At 42.0% G+C, this 18,357-nt stretch overlaps 1 protein-coding gene across 1 annotated transcript in view; it reads left to right on the top strand.

Moving 5' to 3' along the window:
• The window catches only part of LOC143298714 (glutamate receptor-like), a 182,716-nt gene extending 165,634 nt beyond the window's left edge, over nucleotides 1-17,082 (top strand). Inside the window, exons 12-17 of the mRNA XM_076611623.1 lie at nucleotides 2,092-2,290; nucleotides 7,400-7,647; nucleotides 8,397-8,511; nucleotides 12,056-12,193; nucleotides 12,751-12,876; nucleotides 15,636-17,082. Coding sequence (XP_076467738.1) covers nucleotides 2,092-2,290; nucleotides 7,400-7,647; nucleotides 8,397-8,511; nucleotides 12,056-12,193; nucleotides 12,751-12,876; nucleotides 15,636-15,707 — 898 coding nt within the window. The 3' untranslated portion in view covers nucleotides 15,708-17,082. The remainder of the gene's footprint in view (nucleotides 1-2,091; nucleotides 2,291-7,399; nucleotides 7,648-8,396; nucleotides 8,512-12,055; nucleotides 12,194-12,750; nucleotides 12,877-15,635) is intronic.
• Nucleotides 17,083-18,357: the final 1,275 nt, after the last annotated feature.

Genomic DNA, 18,357 nt, shown 5'->3' with positions numbered 1-18,357 from the left:
TCAAATCACTTGCGTAGTTTATGTTCGAAGCATTTAACTACAGAAAGAAAAAAAAAATATTCCCGTGTGAATAAGCTCTTTGTTTATGAATAGAAAGCGGAAGGCAAGGTCAGATCAATACAATTCATCGCTTTACATTTTTACACGACAAATTACTGTCAGATGGTCATTTGTTGTGTCACTATTTCTGAAACAACATTGACTCACTGAAAGCGTCTGCCGTGAAGGTTGTTTACATAGCTGACAGAAATTAGATACAGGGTAGTTCACGCTTCTGTTGACTTAGATGTTTTGCTTTATATTTATATATATATATATATATATATATATATATATATATATATATGTATATGTGTATATATATATATATATATATATATATACATTATTTGATTATTAATCATCATAAAACATGATACGATTTTCTTACGTAGAATATTGTCAATAATGAATTTTCATTCACTTCATTTCATCTGTGTGTGTGTGTGTGTGTGTGTGTGTGTGTGTGTGTGTGCCCCCTCTCTTTCTCTTCCCTCTGACTCTAGCAGCAGAAGAAACGGAGATAGGAAGGCACAGCTTCACATGCATTGATTTTATCGAGGGACGGACTGCAGACAAAGTACTAGCTGACGATATGGATTACAACACAGCCCAGTGATGACAAAAAAAAAGAAAAAAAAGAAAAGAAAAAAAAAGGAAAGAATTGCAGCTACTTTATTACGATTCGGTTTATTTTGAACAAGAGAAAAAAAAGTAAAGTTTATTATAAGTGAAAGGGGTATTGGGGTATGGCGGGGTATTGAGGAGGGGGAATTTGACTGCGAGGGAAAGGTGGTTCTTTTATAGTATTGCTTAATCTGTTGTGATGTAAGTAGGTATATCATATTCTAAACCCAACTGAGTTTTGAGATATTTCTGGTGGAGTAAACATTACACTGATTCTTGTACTTAAGAAATGAATTGTATTGGATGACAACTCCTGGAGTTTTATTGTCAAAACTGTTGATACTAAGACTTGTGCGGTATGGCTCCGAATTGATGGCTTTCTGTGGATAAATTGTTGTGTATTGGGATTCGGTGTATTTAAGAAAACGAATGGTGTCGTGTATATTATTGTGGAAGAAATATATATATATATATTCCATTTGCATCGATCCTGCAGTTAGGTATGTAAGTTACTGGTTGAAATTACCGAAGATGTATCAAGATAGGTTTCAGGATATCGTGATTAGGTGTGTGAATGTGAGAAAATGAGTTTTTGTGTTGCATGACATGATTGTTTGCTGTTTTCATATTCCAGTCAGAATGGCAAGTTGTGATTTTCTTAAGTAGCCTACACGAATATTATTAATTAAAATAATGTAATACATTATTCTAAATTAGTGACCGTATTCTAAAGTGCTGTTTATGTTTAATGTAACGTGTAGTCGATTCAGAAGGACAGACAAATCTGTGTTAATAGTCATAAAAGTTACATCTTATCTGATTTGATCAACGATTCATTTTAAGTAGATAAAGATTTGGTTTACCCGAAAATGTATTCATGATTTTCGCAGAAAAAAAATATTTGTGATGATTTTTTTATCCACTATCCAAAGATTCAGTTGAGCATGAGGTCTCCATTTCGTTCTGAGTTTACCTGTTTTGAGTGGTTTCTGTGTGAGTTTGTACCGAAGAAATGTTACAGAAGGTTGCGTTTATTTCAGGTGAGTCTTTATCACATGCGGCAAAAATACCGTGCTTTTCCTTTGTATAAAGCGTGCCAGTCGCAAGGTACTTTTGTTCTTTTATTTTATCTGAAACTGAATATTGTGAGCAACTGCGGTGCATGCTAGGTCGTAGTTTTGTTCATGAAATATCATTACCCCTCTTCACCCGGAGCTGAGGCCTAAAAGTGAATGAAATATTTTAGTGAATCCCCCCTCGCCTCCCCCCGTCCCCCAGTGTGTGGGGGGGAAGTCGGGTGTGGGGGGGGAAGGTTGAGTGTCCGTGTGGGTGTTTACATACACGTGTCTGATCGGGCGCGCTTCTTTTAAAACCATGAACTGTAATGGCCTCCCCACTCCCCTCCCTCCCTGTGGTGACTTCCAGGTCCATGTCAGGGCGGATCGTGGGCAGTGTGTGGTGGTTCTTCACGCTCATCATCATTTCCTCATACACCGCCAACCTGGCCGCCTTCCTCACCGTGGAGAGGATGCTGACACCCATTGACTCTGCAGAGGACCTGGCCAAGCAGACCGACATTCAGTATGGCACCATTGAGTCTGGAAGCACTGCGTCTTTCTTCATGGTCAGTTTGGGTAGTGGGGGGTCGATGGGCGAAACTGGTCAGTACAGGACAGTATGGGATGAACGTAACTCGGGGGATAGGGACTGTTATCACAAAACAGCTTGAACATTGCTTTGTCACTTTGGACAGTGGGCGTTTCGGTGGCGGATATGGGTCCATACAAGCATAGGAATTATGGAAGGGGAGGGTGGGGGGGGGCTGCGGAAAGAAAATACTCTGGGGACAAGAAATCTGGCAGTCTACAGCATGACATCGCTGCTGCATGTACTGTCATTTGTGGAATGGTGGAGAGTGACAGGGGGGCGGGGGGGGGGGGGGGGTATAGGGTGGACGGCAGGGGGTGCACACAGGGACGAGGTGACAGAAGTGAGAAACATCAAGACGATGTCCGGCTGTTTGTGTTGCCTTCGTCCCTGCCTCCCCAACTTTGTTGACGAACAGCGCGACTGTGTGTCAATGACAGTGGGCAGAGGTATCGGACAGAGAAAGGATTGATGAGATGATGGTGTGTGTGTGTGTGTGTGTGTGTGTGTGTGTGTGTGTGTGTGTGTGTGTGTGTGTGTGTGGCAGAGATTGATTAATTGACAATTTATTGACAATAGCTTTTTTAGCTCTTATGCCAGTGGTTGCAATTTATGTTAATCGAATAATTCGAGAAAAAAAAACGGTAAAAGAAAAGAAAAATAATGAACAACAAAGAATCACAAACAACACGGCATCCGCATTGTGTCTGGTCTAAATACACGAACAGTACTTCCATAAAGAGAAAATTAAAACAATCAAGGGGAACAAAATAGGTCGAGTAAATAATCTCAAAGGTCAATGTTCATTCAGAACAAATCCCTGATCAACCAGCAAAGATTTTTCCCTTATTTGTTTTGTCTAAACATCACCCATTTTGATTATACCAGTATATGCTAGTAATAGTAATGATACTTAATAAACACGTCAGTCAATATCCATATTCGTGCTGTTCACCAGAGTCGACAATCTTTTTTTTTTTTTTTTTTTTTGGTTGACTGCTTCAGCAATAAATCTAGTAAGTGCCCTAATGATATCAACATTATCTGGTGAAATTGTACTGTTTAAATTATTTATATTTACGTTGTATTTTACATAGAGGGCACATGTCGATCGTAAAACATCATATTCCCCTCAATCAAACAAAAGATGTGTCTCGTCTTCTCTATCGTTTACGCATGGGGGGCTGATACATTCTAGAAAAACAACCAACATTTGTATCAAACCACCTTTTGTTTTTGCGTATAAATCCAAGGCCTGCGTTCTGAATCTTGCCATATTACCTTAAGGAGACAAGTGGCATGTTGTCCCTCGCAGACACTTGCACGAAGTTTTTCAACCAGTTTGTTGGCGGCCTCTGCCTCGGTCTCCACGGCTTGCACGTGCCGCCTGTCCCTGCACACCACCTCCCTTACCACACTCGTGTTCCCACCAGCCCGTGAAGGAGTGCTCACACCTCTGCTGCCCCCCTCTCCCTTGTCATCACTGCCACCTTGAGAGCTGGCTGGGTGGGCGTTGCCTGGCGTAACGTGACGTGGAGATTTCCCACTGCAGCTGACAGGTGTGTCGGCGTTACGGCCTTGACCCGTGGCCTGGCTGTCTGTCCGCTGCCCGTGTCTGGTCCGTCTGCCTGTCCGGTTCTTGGTTTGTTGGTGCGTCTGCTGTCGTTGTAGTCAAGAGATTTCTCCGATCGTACCCCTAACCCCTCCCCCCCCCCCCCCCCGCCCCCCCACCCCGAACAAAGCAGCTTGCCGTCAAGTTCAGCCATTGGCAACACGTCAACACTGGGATTCCATCTGGGCGATGTACTTCCTGTTCTTAAACAGTTATAGGTTTTCACATATTCATTGTACAGTTTTGACTGTGCTTTCATATCTGTGAAACTGCATGTTTAGTGCATATCTGTTATGCATGTGTGGGTGTATGTGTGAATGTGTGTCTTCATGTTTTACATTTATTTGCTTATTTATCATCATTGTTGTCTTATTTATTTATTTATTTATTTATTTATTTATTATTATTATTATTACCTTTTTTATATTATATATATATATATATATTTTTTTTTATGTAAGCTTATCTAATATTTATTCACTTTTTTTCCCTCAAGGCCTGACTAAGCGCGTTGGGTTACGCTGCTGGTCAGGCATCTGCTTGGAAGATGTGGTGTAGCGCATATGGATTTGTCCGAACGCAGTGACGCCTCCTTGAGCTACTGATACTGATACTGATACTAACAGTTATAACTTGTCCCTCCAGTTCATGAATTTTGCTGTCGTGGGTTTTTGGTCACCATGTCCGATTCTGTGATCTCCATGTTTTGGGTCCATTGATACTGTTAAGAGTTTCCACAACAGCCTCAGCGCATGGATCGTAATCTTTTCTGTGAGAACTCTGCAGGATTCCAAACAGACAAAGTTATCCTCACTGGAGAACTCCCGAAGACGATCGATTTCAGATTTGATTTTCTTCACCTCTTCGCGGAAGCTATCTACAGACTGACAAGTTCTGTGTGGCCTCTTTCTGCTCAGCTCCTTCTGTGTACAGGTTGTTGACATCCTCGTTGATTTCTGACACAGCACGGGAAAGTCATGAGTTATCCTGATCTGGCCTGTGACATCGTTCGTTATGGTAATCACATTTAATACTGATAGTTTTCATTTCAGACGTCAACACTGGCAGTTCACTCACAGTCATCTTTGTCTTGTCACTGTGCTGTGTATTTTGTCTCTCTATTGCATTAAGAAGGAGGAATTTTTGTTGAATGTCCCGTCACACATATCGGTGATTGAAGACATGCTTTGAGAATTTGCTGTGCTATGTCATGTTTAATTAATATGTCAGCTCTCTGGAAATGCTTTCACCTGTTGTTTTTTTTCATCTTGATTCTCGGCATTCGGATAAAACTGGGCCTGGATTGATTCGACACCGTTGGATTAAAGGATGCGTCGTAGTGAGCAGGTGGTGAATAGCATGTAGAGCGTGGCAAGCGCTTGGCCGTGCATGGGTGGCCCGTGTTCAACACACAGACTGCCACTACACACTATTCAGATATATTTTGCATTTTCACACCTGTAGCCGGACTGGATAGTTGAATTACTGAGAGCAGGTGTGATGCCTCACCGACATTCACAAGAACAAAATCATTTGTCGCCAAACACTGCAAAGGAATCAACAGAACGAGCGCAGAGACAACATCAGTCGCTGACCTGGCTCACTTTGACTGACCGGTGTGTTCTGCCCAGTGACAAATTAAAATGTCCAATTCCACTCCACCACAGTTTCAAATCATTCATGTTGTCTGTGTTTTGTCCACTTTCTAGGCTGCCTATATGACGAGATAACTCGTCATGGCAAGCATGTATGCTTCGCTGCCACAATGACGAGATAACTCGTCATCGAAATAATCTGACTTTTCCCTGTTTTGCATTCAGTTTGATGACAAAAATAGTGGTAGCTTCAGCCTGGGGAATCTTTCTAGTTTCTTTTCATAGCTAGAAACACCATCAACGTCATGAGGCAGTCCTTTATTTGAACGTTTTAGTTGGGTTACTGTCCCAGTGTTTGCCCGGCTCCTCCCCTCGCTCGCTCAACAAAACGTCGGACTGACGCCGTGCTCAAGACATGCGATCGTGACGAGCTAAATCAACCAAGATTGCTTTCTTTAGCTGATACTCAGAAAGAATTGAAGCGTAAATTCAAAGAAGTCAGTGATGAACATTTATAGGGCAATTTGATAGAAAATAAAGGGGGCAATCAAGAGGGTGGCCAAGATACGACTATCAGTGAGTGATGCCAGCTGAACAAACCTTAGCAGACGACAGAAAGTGACCGAATTATTAGCAGGACACAGTGTGAGCGATATTCTTGGCACTGAGCCAACGCAATCTGATGAGAACTGGATAAAGTGACCCTGTGAAGAAGAGGGGGTGGAGACTGAGGGGGCGTGGCCTCATATCCATAATATCACTTGGAGAAGTCACAATGCGTTGTGTATCTATCTCTTTAAAAAAAAAAAAAATATATATATATATATATATATATATATTGTGGTTGTTCTATTATGATTTTGTGTATGCAGATATCCATTTGTCCAGAAAATATGGTATTTTTGTGCAGATTACCTGACTAATGTTTGTAGTGAACATGTTGAAAATGTGACAAAAAACAAAACACTGATTTCAAAACAACAGTATGTCACTAAAAATATATAAAATGGGAAAACAGCATGTGTTTTGTATTCTTTATTCGTTTACCTTTCAGAAAATATATACTTCTATGGGTCTTTCTCCAATAACAAAGAGCACAGAATTTTTGGAAAATTTATACCCGTTTTTTTGTGAAAAAAACCGCTGGCAAATAGATTTCACTTAAATTTTATTTTCCTGGCAGCGAACTGTCACTATATTCTTCACGTGCGGCAGACACAGACGTTGTCCACTGACGCTGAAGACAGAAGACATCCCAGCAGTTGTTAACATGCCGCCATCTTGAATGTGTATCCCCAGCTTTGTTGAAGGACAGTGTGATTGTGTGACAGGGACAGTGGGCACTGATAAGATGATGATGATGATGTGTATGTGTGTGTGTGCGTGTGTGTGTGTGTATGTGTGTGTGTGTGTGTGTGTCGCAGAGAAAAGAGAGAGAGAGAGAACAACTGAGTGTGTTCCAGACTTAGTCACGTTTATTTATCGCAAAAACCCAAAATGATTTTAGACGCAAAATGGTGATAAATTGATTGGATTTGTTTGTTTTATTGTTTGTTTTTTGTTCAAACCATACAAAATGGATACATTCCTATGCTTGTTTTTCATGCGTAAGTATTTATAGTGCGACTGTGCTGTCTGGATGTATACACCCGTTGAAATAATGTCACTTGGACATTGCGAAAAGCTGTTTAGGTTTATGGTTATGGAGATGTTATGTCTCCGAATTATAAGGAGAGAAATTTTCTGTGCCTGGAGAATGATACAATGCAATGCAATACAATGCGATGCAGTATAGTACAGCGCAACGCAACACAATACAATACAATACAATACAATACAATGCAGCATAAAACTTATGAACATTAATCATTCTTGGCAGAACTCCCAAGTACAGATCTACCAGCGTATGTGGGCCTACATGACGTCAGCCACACCCAGTGTGTTTGTGAAGACGATAGAGGAAGGTATACAGCGTGTTCGGAACTCCAACGGCAAATACGCCTTTCTGCTGGAATCAACCACCAATGACTACCACAACCAACGGAAACCCTGTGACACCATGATGGTAGGCCAGAACCTCAACTCCAACGGCTTCGGCATTGCCACTCCTATCGGATCCGAGATGAAGTAAGGTCTTTTCTGTCTGTGTGTCTGTCTTTGGGGAGGCGACTCTGGTTGATGTTTCTGAAGGAAGGAGTTTTTCGAGAATGATTAATGAGGGCTGTGGGTTTATTGTGCGCGTCATTATCCCAGTCATGAGAAAAGTAAGGTAAATTTTTTTAGCTACACAAAGGGAAGGTTTTGAGCCTGGCGGGTCCATTTTTGAGCAGACAGTGCATGGAAAGTAAATCCGGGCTCTTATACACAAATAGTCTTCTTCGTTATGTCTTTCCCCCTTTTTTGTAATGCACAAAATGTATTCTTCACAGAAAAAAAGTGTCAATGCAATCAACCTGATTAAGCTGAAAAAATATAATCGAATAGAAGCGTAAATACTGAAATACAATAAACTGAAACTATAAAGTTAAATAAATGAAATCAAAATTAAAACTTAAAAAAAATAAATGACAGGAAGACAGAAAGCAGTGTATTCAGTGCATCGGGTTTTTTTTTTCGGGGACAACATTCTTTTCAGGAAAGGAACTTTGGTTGGGAAATGCACCATTGTTCATGGACAGCTTGACTGCGTGCGGCAACTAAGGCCGGTCATGTCTGTTGAGGGACAGACTGAACTTCGCGGAGCTGGAGCTGTTGTGTGGACATGTTTTGACTGAAGTTATCATTTAACATGTGTGTTCAGGGACAGACAGAAGCTGTAGGGTTGACATGTGTGTTCAGGGACAGACAGAAGCTGTAGGGTTGACATGTGTGTTCAGGGACAGACTGAATTTTGCCGTGCTGGAGCTGCGGGAAAAGGGCACCCTGGCCCAGTGGGAGAAGGTGTGGTGGCAGGAGAAAGGGGAGTGCGACTCCAGGACACGATCCTCTAAGGTGGGTGGACAGGGAGAAGGAAGTGTGTCGTCAGTCTCATTTCTCTTTGCTGATGCTTCCTTTTCTTTGAATTTAACCCTTTCACCGCCAGTCAATTTAGAGTGCAAAATTCCCTTGTGCTATAAACACAGAAATATGGTGTCTAGGAATAGCTGGGGATTCCCTCTGTGATGTGTAGATCAGTTTCAGTTTCAGTAGCTCAAGGAGGCGTCACTGCGTTTGGACAAATCCATATACGCTACACCACATCTTCCAAGCAGATGCCTGACCAGCAGCGTAACCTAACGCGCTTAGTCAGGCCTTGAAAAAAAGGGGGTGAATAAATAATAGATAAATACATTAAAAAAACCAACCTACTACCACTACTAATAATATGTATAAGACTCAAAAACTTGATGAAGTCAACTATAAGCGTACATAAATAAATAAATAAATAATAATTATAATATAAAAAAGTAGTAGTAGTAGTAGTAGTAGTAGTAGTAGTAATAATAATTTTAAAAAAAAAAAATAAAAAAGACAACAATGATGATAAATAAGCAAATAAATGTAAAACATGGAGACACACATTCACACATACACTCACATATGCATAACAGATATGCACCAAACATGCAGTTTCACAGATATGAAAGCACAGTCAAATACACATAAACGTACATGAGCCCCAACACACACACACACACACACACACACACACACACACATTACCCTGCACCTCCTCTACCCCCCTCCTCCACACACTCATTTCTAGGCTACGTATCGCAGCTTCCACGGCACACACACACACACACACACACACACACACACACACACACACACACACACACACACACAAACACAGATGAACACACACATACGCCCAGATCCCCCACCCCCATCCCCACACACATATATACAAAGATATATATATATATATATATATATATATATATATATATATATATATATATACACACACCCGCACGTTCCAATATTCCGTTGCTCCCACAGTGTAGGCATGCATACACACACATACCTCATCCTCTACTCCCCCTCCCCTCTGCAGCCCCCCAAACACACACACACACACACACACACATACACACTTGCACAGAACTCTCCTGACACTTGTGTACACTTACACCCTCGCGCATGTACAAACGCACTCAAACACACAGACCCACACATACCCACAAACACACACATACACACACGCACAGAGGCTGCCACTGATTGGCCGCAAGAGGGATGGGAAAAGATGTCTGATGCCAAGAATGTGGCGTCTAGTGTGTTGCTCAGTCTATTGTATTTGGAAAAGCCCACAGAGACTGTTCCGTTTTGAAGAAATTTGCGCAATGTTGGTTTGGAAATGATGCCGATATTTGTGTGATTTGCAAAGCATCGTGCTCTACATATCATGCTAGACTTACGGCCGCTCCCTCTCTCTGCTTTTATTTCTTTGAGGCGATCGATGGTGTGATGGCCTTGTACCTGTTCTTTTTGATATTCTTTGACTTTTCTGAGGATTTCCGATTTTCCTAGATGTAGGCCGCTCGTTGGTGTTGCGTTACCAGCAAGTCTGTCAGCTCGCTCATTTCCCTTAACACCTGCATGTCCCGGGCAGTATGACCATGTGAGTTTTTAATCTGAAAGTTGCTCATTGCCTTATGCCACTCTGGGCTTCCCATTCCATTTTCAATTTTCTGTATGAGGTTCATTGAGTCGGTTAGAATCATGGCATGGTGGTTCCCGGGCATATGGATGGACGATAGCCACTGGAGGGCATGTGTCACAGCTTCAACTTCCATTGTTAGGCTGGCGGTTGTGATTTTGTAGGCAACATTCTCTTCCCTAATTGTTTTTCCATTTTGTTTCGCAGTGAATCCCCAACCAGATTGGTCTTTGGTGACTGAGCCATCTGTGTATATGATGATGTCCTCTTCTTTACTGTTTTCTTCTATAAGCAGCTTCACTTCCGCATCTGTTTTGCCCTCTGGTCATTCCCGACAATGTCTTCCTAGAGTGGGTGAAATGGCTGTGTTGAATAGATGGTTGAGGTTTTCGGGGTTTTTCTCCCCTTCTTTTGTTTCTTTCAGGTATTGTAGTCGGGATACTAGCTGGATTGTGTCTTCTGCTTGCCCCATCCATGATCTTCCTCGTCCTAGACGGCTGCCTTTTGGTTCTTTGACTGCGTCATGCAGTGGGTTTTGAGGGTTTTCTAATGCTTTGAAGTAGGTCTTAACCTGTTCTAACTTACTTCTGGCCTGCACTGAAGGAAGGTCAAGCAGGTATCGCATGGTTTCTGTAGGCGTGTCTTTTGTTGTTCCAAGGATCAGCCTCATAGCTTCATTTTGAACTCTTTCTAATTTTAGGAGGTTGCTTTGAGATGGTGTTGTTAGCCCAAGTCCGTAGTCGATCACACTGAGGACGAGTGATTGGTATAGCAGGGAGAGGTGGCGTTGTTCAATACCTTTGGTTGCCATTGCTTTTCAGACTGAAAGGCCCTTTCTGCATTTGAGAACAGTATTTTCCGTATGTTTTCTGAAGGTCAGCATCCTGTCGAAGTGTATTCCTAGGTAGTGTAGGCATTCGGTTTTCTCGATCTGAATCCCGTCGAATGACACAGGTGGTGGTGATTTGCTCGCGGTTCTGTTGTTGAGGGTGCACAGCAATGTTTGGGCTTTCGCTGGATTGATGGAAGATCCTGTGTCTTTGCACCATTGAGCAATATTGTTTAGTTGCTTCTGGACGGCTTTAGTTCTTTCCTGAGCATCTTTCGAAGTTTTGAAGACCAGGCCATCATCCGCAAGAGTAAGCACCCGAGCTATTCCATTGTTGTTTAAGTCTGCAAGGCCTTTCGTGTAGACATTGTAGAGGACAGGAGAGAGCGGAGACCCTTGTGGCAGTCCCATGGATAGTTTAGAAGTTGCAGACATCCAGTCTCCGAGGCGTAGGACGACGGTTCTTTCCTGAAGCGCTGCTGCTATCCATCTTGTCAGTGTCAAACTTACTCCATACCTTAGTAGCAGCTCCATGAGGTGCGCAAACTGGACGTTATTGTAGCATCTTCAAGGTCGATTGATGTGAAGAAAATATGACCTATCCTACCACCGAACATAAAGAGCAGTAGGTTCATGGATATAACAGACCCATGATCTGGTCACCCTTCAGTGACATGGGTCCTCTACCTAGCTGCTGCATAAATGCGAGTTTGGCAGTGAAAGGGTTAATATCATTTCTTCACATTTTGTACCGTGCGCTGAGCCCGAGAATTTTTCTTTTTTTGGGGGGGGGGGGGCGGGGGGGGGGGGGGGGGGTAGGGATTGTGTTTTATTAGAATTTTCCATTACTATACTCGACATCACAATCATCATCATCATCATCCGTTGTAGTTGTAGCAATAGTAGTACCACCACCACCACCACTAACAACAACAACACCAGCAGCGGCGGCGGCGATGGTGATGGTGGTGATGGTGGTGTGTGGGTGTGTGTGTGTTGAAACGTTTGTGTTTTGTTATTGTTTTGATTTTTCTAATAACCAAAATGTATGACGTTGGCAGGAAGGAGCACAAAGCGCTCTTACGTTACAACACGTGGCTGGTATCTTCTACATTCTGATTGGTGGGCTGGCGACGGCCCTCATCTCTGCAGCCATTGAGTTTTTCTACAAGTCAAAAACTGATTCCTCTAAGTACAAGGTACAGAAACGTTATTCAAATGGGTGCGTGGTTGGATGGATGCATGTGTGTGTATCCGTGTGTGTGCGTGTGTGTGTGTGTGTGTGTGTGTGTGTTCACGCCCGCGCCCCAGCGCAAATCTAGTACAGCACTGTCACTGTCCAATGAGTGACGGACTCCGCCATGTATGCAGTCATCAGATAATCACTAACCCATTCATTCAGCCTTCACGTTCTCAGTCCACCAGTCAACGAGCCTTCTGTTGATCATCGTAATCACTGCTGTAGAGTCCACAGTCGTTTCCGTCATACTTTATGTCGCCTTTTATCCTTAGTCCTTGTGGATGACAGACGTTTTGCCATTTAGTTGTTACAGCTGGTATGTGTAGCCTTGATATTTCTTTTATTTACGTATTCATTTTGATTATCAATTTTATGTAAATATGTTTTTCTTTCTTTTACTCTTTCTTAGCAATTAGGTCAGGTAGATTGTTGGTTTTCTCGTTTGTCCGTGTGTTGATGAGTACTGAAGCACTCACTGATTGCCAGTGCCCCATTCCTCCCACCCTGTCCCCACAGACCACGTTTGGTTCAGCCCTACGCTCCAAGGCCCGCCTCTCATTCCGGGGTCACCTGGACTCCACGGGGTCAGACCGCCACATGAACGGCAGCAAGCGGTCCATGAACACTGTGCGTGAGAAACTGGTGAGCTTGCGCTCCGCTTTGCACGTGCACCCTGCCGCTCAGCCTGCCTGCTCTCTTTTCTTCCTGTCTTTGTTTCTCTCCACTCCACTCATCCACACCCACCTCTCTCTCTCTCTGTCTCTCCATTGGCCCGCCACACTATGCCGCTTGGACTGATGGCTGCGACACATCGAGCGATGGATATTTTATAATCCCACAAGTTAAGATATTGCTGTATTCTTTATATTCCGCCCGCAAACCAGAGAGAGAGAGAGAAAGAGAGTTTTGCGCGTGGAAGTATCTTGACCAGTTGGTACAGCAGGGAACGATTCAGGTCACAACCGTCTCAACACACCTATTCTGCGAAAGACAACAGACTGGACGTCATCTTGTCCTAATTCCTCCACGTTTATGCACTGCCATGGCTTTATCTTGGGAGAATGCAATACGTGTTTTACAGAATGAGGTCTGCAGAATTAATCTCTTCTCGTGCACTGCAGAAAAAGATTGTATTCCATGTTTTCTGCACAACGTTCCCTTTCCTCTGTCTACGCCTTGTTCCCAGCCTTCCATACGTTTTCTGTGTACAAATTGTCGTCTGCAATCTGTGTCTTCATGATAGTTGTTGTATTTATTTATTTTGATAGTTATATTTATATGTTGTGTACGAAGTTACCAAACACAAGTTACAGTGTTGGCTGCGGAGGCTGTGTGTGTACAACTGCATGTATTGAATTGAAAACTGTTTCTGTTTATGACGGTTTAAAGTTTCTTTTCTTTTTTATCATGATATTCGGATTAATTTTGTGTTAAGTTTTGCAGCACTAGCTTGGCTTCTTTTTGCTTGTTCTATGCTTGTTACTTGCCTGCCGACCCTCTGGTCGTGTGTGAATGGCTTCATTGCTGTTATCTGTATGGCTGCTTGATTTTTGCACTGGCATTGGTTTCCACGCACGTCACAACAAACACATTCGTTTTCTTCATTTTACGGAACATCTTGTTTGTATGTCCTGATAATCATGCAGACTCGGCATACATCTAGAAGTTATGCAGCTTGAATAAACTGACTTTTTTTTTAAACTTGAAAGAAAACGTTTGTGCTGGAAACATCAAACTATGCCCTCTGCTCAATGCCCAATGCCCTCGTGTGTAACAAAATAGTTTGATACATGAAGAATGTATTTGTTGTTGATCTGAGTGTCGTTGTTGCAGTTATCGTTGATGTTACTCATGATTATCATGCTGATAATGTAGCCGTTGTTTCTCAAGCTTTCACACACGTGGTAGGGTCTGTGTTTCACCTGATGTTGTTTTAAACGATCTTAGCAGATTATCGGCAGTTACTAGTCCATTAGAAGATAGCTGAAAGAAAGACTCAAGAAATCATCTGATCGCACAAGATTTCAAGCGTCTTTCTTCAGCATTTTTTTTTGCTCCTAATCGCCCTCCTCCCCCTCTTCCGTCTCCTCTTCATCTTCTTCAACATTTACTTGAGTATCAATCTCCGTGGAAAAGATACCATGGTTTGTGCAAATACAAGTAATCGCGATCAGTGTTTTTAAAAAGAAAATGATGATATCGTATCGACTACAAAAGCTACATTGATGAACTGCGCCAGTTGTGATTCACAGTGCTGTTCCCCCGAACAGTGAGGACCTTGTGGTCTCCTGAGCAAACCGTCAACAGTGTGCTGACAGGTCTGAAAACATTGAAAAAGCCTTCTGTACCTTGCCACAGAAAGAACCATTGGCTCTTCAAAGTAGTAACAATGACATAGTCGTAGTGCTCGAAGGCGTGGTAGTAGTCGTATCAATAGTAGTATCAGCAGCAATGACAGTAGCAACAGCAGCAGCAGTAGTAGTAGAAGAAAAATAACAATAAAAAGTATCTTTCTCCATTTACAAGGTACACAACTTCAAGTCAGTGCTGATACAGAAATAGCTCCTACGTGTTTTCTTTGGGATATAATTTAGGTATAGTGACAGATATCATTGCTTTAATTTGTTTCATTAATGCGGTATAGGTATCTAATGATCAGCTTGGAAATTATTGAGCTTCAAGAGTAAAAGTAAAGGGAAAAAAGAAGAAGAAAGAATAAGTTGAAGGAGAAAATAAAAAGAGGAAGAGGAAGAAGATTTCATCTTAACAGCATGTCTCTTCATTGTTTCACCCCATTTCTGTATCAGGTTTTGTGGTATCATCATTGATCATATTAGATCTCATCGTCGTTCTCTTGACAAATTACAGTATTGCGCATACCGTGTTTATTCTCTGGTTGCAATGTTAACCTAGATATTTGAATTTGATAATTGAAGTTTACTGCTGTTGCTTCCTTTGATGTGCACTGTATTCCTATTTAAGTCACGTTTGCTGAAGAAAAAGAAGACAAGTAAGTCTTATACTTCGGTTTGCATTTTTAAAACAGTGTTTGTGTGTCAGTTTGTCAGTCTTTTCTTTTGTTTGCCTATGTGTTTTTTTGCTTGTTTGTTTTGTTGTTTTTTTCTGTGTTTTTGTTTGTTTGTTTATGTGTTGTTGTTTTTCTTCTTCTTTTTTTTTTTTTTTGTTTTGTTTGGTTTTTGTTATTTGTTTTTTTGGTTGCTGTTTGTTTGTTGGGTTTTTTTGTTTGTTTGTTGTTTTTTTTTGTTTTTTTTTTGGGGGGGGGTTGTGTGTGTGCGTGTGTGTGTGTGTGTGTGTGTGTGTGTGTGTGTGTGTGTGTGCAGGCCTTTGCTTGTCGTTGTGTGCTTCAGTGTCAGTACAAGTAAAGTCTGATTTGATTTCAGTATTCCTACACGGCCCCGTCTCAAGTTGGCGTGGACAGCTACGAGGACACCAACACGCACACAGAGGTGTAACGGCGTGACGTCTGCCAAGGTTGGAGCCGTCACACAGATACTGGCCATGGTTCACCTCACAGACTTGGGCGTCAAGCAGTGTTTGACGATTACTTTCCACATCATTTTTTTTTCTTTTTGTTCAAATATAAACATTACTGTTATTATTCCGCCACTCTTTGACCACAGCATGTAAAGATTCGTCTCCAATTGGCATGTAGTTTGATGGCGAACAATCGTCGCTCATCATGTTTTTGGAACGGACTAGTTTAGAACCCACGTGTTCGTGAAGAGATAATTGCCAGAAACCATGAGTGGTTCAAACGGAGGACGACCAATCCACGAGTGTTGCCTGTTGAACTCATGTCCCCTCCGTTCCTCTCAACACACCTCTCACATGTACATTCACACCATCACTCTGTTCCTCTCAACACACCTCTCACATGTACATTCACACCATCACTCCGTTCCTCTCAACACACCTCTCACATGTACATTCACACCATCACTCCGTTCCTCTCAACACACCTCTCACATGTACATTCACACCATCACTCCGTTCCTCTCAACACACCTCTCACATGTACATTCACACCATCACTGCCCACTCGCTCCCCCATCCCCACCCTGTCCCACACCATGCAATATGTTCTCAGCATTCTACTCTCCCTTTCTTCTTAGTTTGGTATGATGTAGAAGACAGTTGACATGGCTGTTCCGGTTCCACCTTGTTCCTCTATTCCCGTCCTCTCGTGTACAGCTCATACCTTTAACCCCGTTCCAACCAGCTTCACAGTCCTTCATCAAGCTCTCCCCCACTGGATCTAAACATCATTCTTCGTGGACTTCAAACTGACTTAACTGTGTGCTTCTCATCTGCAGCTATCAAATCCTCAATGCTGCGAAAAGCAGGTGATTCCTGAAAAAAGACGGGTTTTAATGAGAACCACTTGGACTTGATAGTTTGAACTTGAAATTAATGAGAAAGTGGTGTGCATGTACATGGTGGTTTTCTGACTCATGACTGCTTTTTATGTTGGCTTTCTGTGTTAATCGTTGGCTGTGTTGCCTTGTGTCTGTTGCTTTCGCTGTAAACGCTTGTGTAATGTGGACTGAATGTGGTGACTCAGTATTACCAGTGGTGTCTGAGAGACTTTCACATCTGTTCATTGTATTGATATGATCTGATCATCAGCTGTTCGTTGTATTGATCTGATCTGATCTGATCATCAGATGTTCAGCAGAATCTGAAGACGCCATGGAGCATTTGAGCCTTCTGTTTAGGTTCTGTATTCATATTACTAGAGTTCATCAGTGGTGTGTTTGTGTTGCAAAAACACTGAGTGTTCTGAGCGTGGATGATCAATCAGTGGAAGCCAGTCCTAGTGTTGACTGATACGGATTGGGATTAATCATTACATACAGACACAGACACACACAAACACAAACACAGACACACACACACACACACACACACTTTATATATATATATATATATATATATATATATATATATATATATATATATATATATATATATATATATATATATATATATACAGCAGTTGACAGAGGAGTACCAGACAGATTCAGGAAGAAATCAAAACCAAAACACGCGTCACTGACGCGTTTTGGTCCGCACGTGGGATTCGGGCCGAACGCGTTGCCTGCCTACCTGGCGGCTTACAGAAATAGGTCAGCTAAGGGGAGTCTCACACTCTGGATATGTCGACGCGTCACACACACACACACACACACACACACACACATGTATATATATATATATATATATATATATATATATATATATATATATATATATATATATATATATAAACATACATATACATACGCTTGCGCGAGCGCAATCCCACAGCCAGTCACATGCTTTGTACAGCGGCAACACATACTGGAGGCGGCTGAATATGCTGTCATATTTTTTGGGTATTTTTTGGTTGTTTTTGTGTCGTCGTCTTGTGTTTTAGATATGGGCTTCTAGAGGATTTGTGGAAGACGTTTTACAGTATTTGGCTGACAGGTTTTAAACGATTGTCCACACTGGGCTTACAGTAGTAGCTATAGCTATACTGTCATCGTTTCTTTGCTGTTCACAGAAATGACGAAGCAGAACTGACATCTCTCGGTGTCAGACATGGACATTTCTTCGGGGAGTGAGTTTACACCATGTTGTGTGTGGGGAAGACGTTTAGATGAAACCACTAACGTATTAGCATGTACTACTACGCTCTCTCTCTCTCTCTCTTTCTCTCTCTCTCTCTTTCTCTCTCTCTCTCTGTTGAGAGAGGGACAAACAAATTTAGGGAAGACTGAAAAAATGTAGGAAATTGGAGTTCACTTGTAATGGTTGTGCACATGAATGATTGCCTAGTATTTTATTTCCCTTTTTTGTAATACTGACCCATGTGATTATTATATATTGTAAAATACTAATTCATACTGAACATGTTTTTGTCATTGCTGTTATTGTTAGTATATCCGCTGTTACTGTCTTCTTCACTGCCTGCTGTCAGAGGGACATGGTATCAGCCCGCGTCATCAGCCGTGCATCCTGCATACATTGCTTGTCGGATGATGTCACATCTTTCATTGCCTCTCCTTCCCTTCTTTTTATTCTTCTTGATCTTCAGTGGCTGTATTTGTGTCCGCAATT

Source organism: Babylonia areolata, chromosome 24, assembly GCF_041734735.1.
Source record: "Babylonia areolata isolate BAREFJ2019XMU chromosome 24, ASM4173473v1, whole genome shotgun sequence".
NCBI classification, from domain to species: Eukaryota; Metazoa; Mollusca; class Gastropoda; order Neogastropoda; family Buccinidae; genus Babylonia; species Babylonia areolata.
The sequence above is the reverse complement of the archived record's forward strand: the minus strand, read 5'-3'. Positions and strand labels throughout refer to the sequence as shown.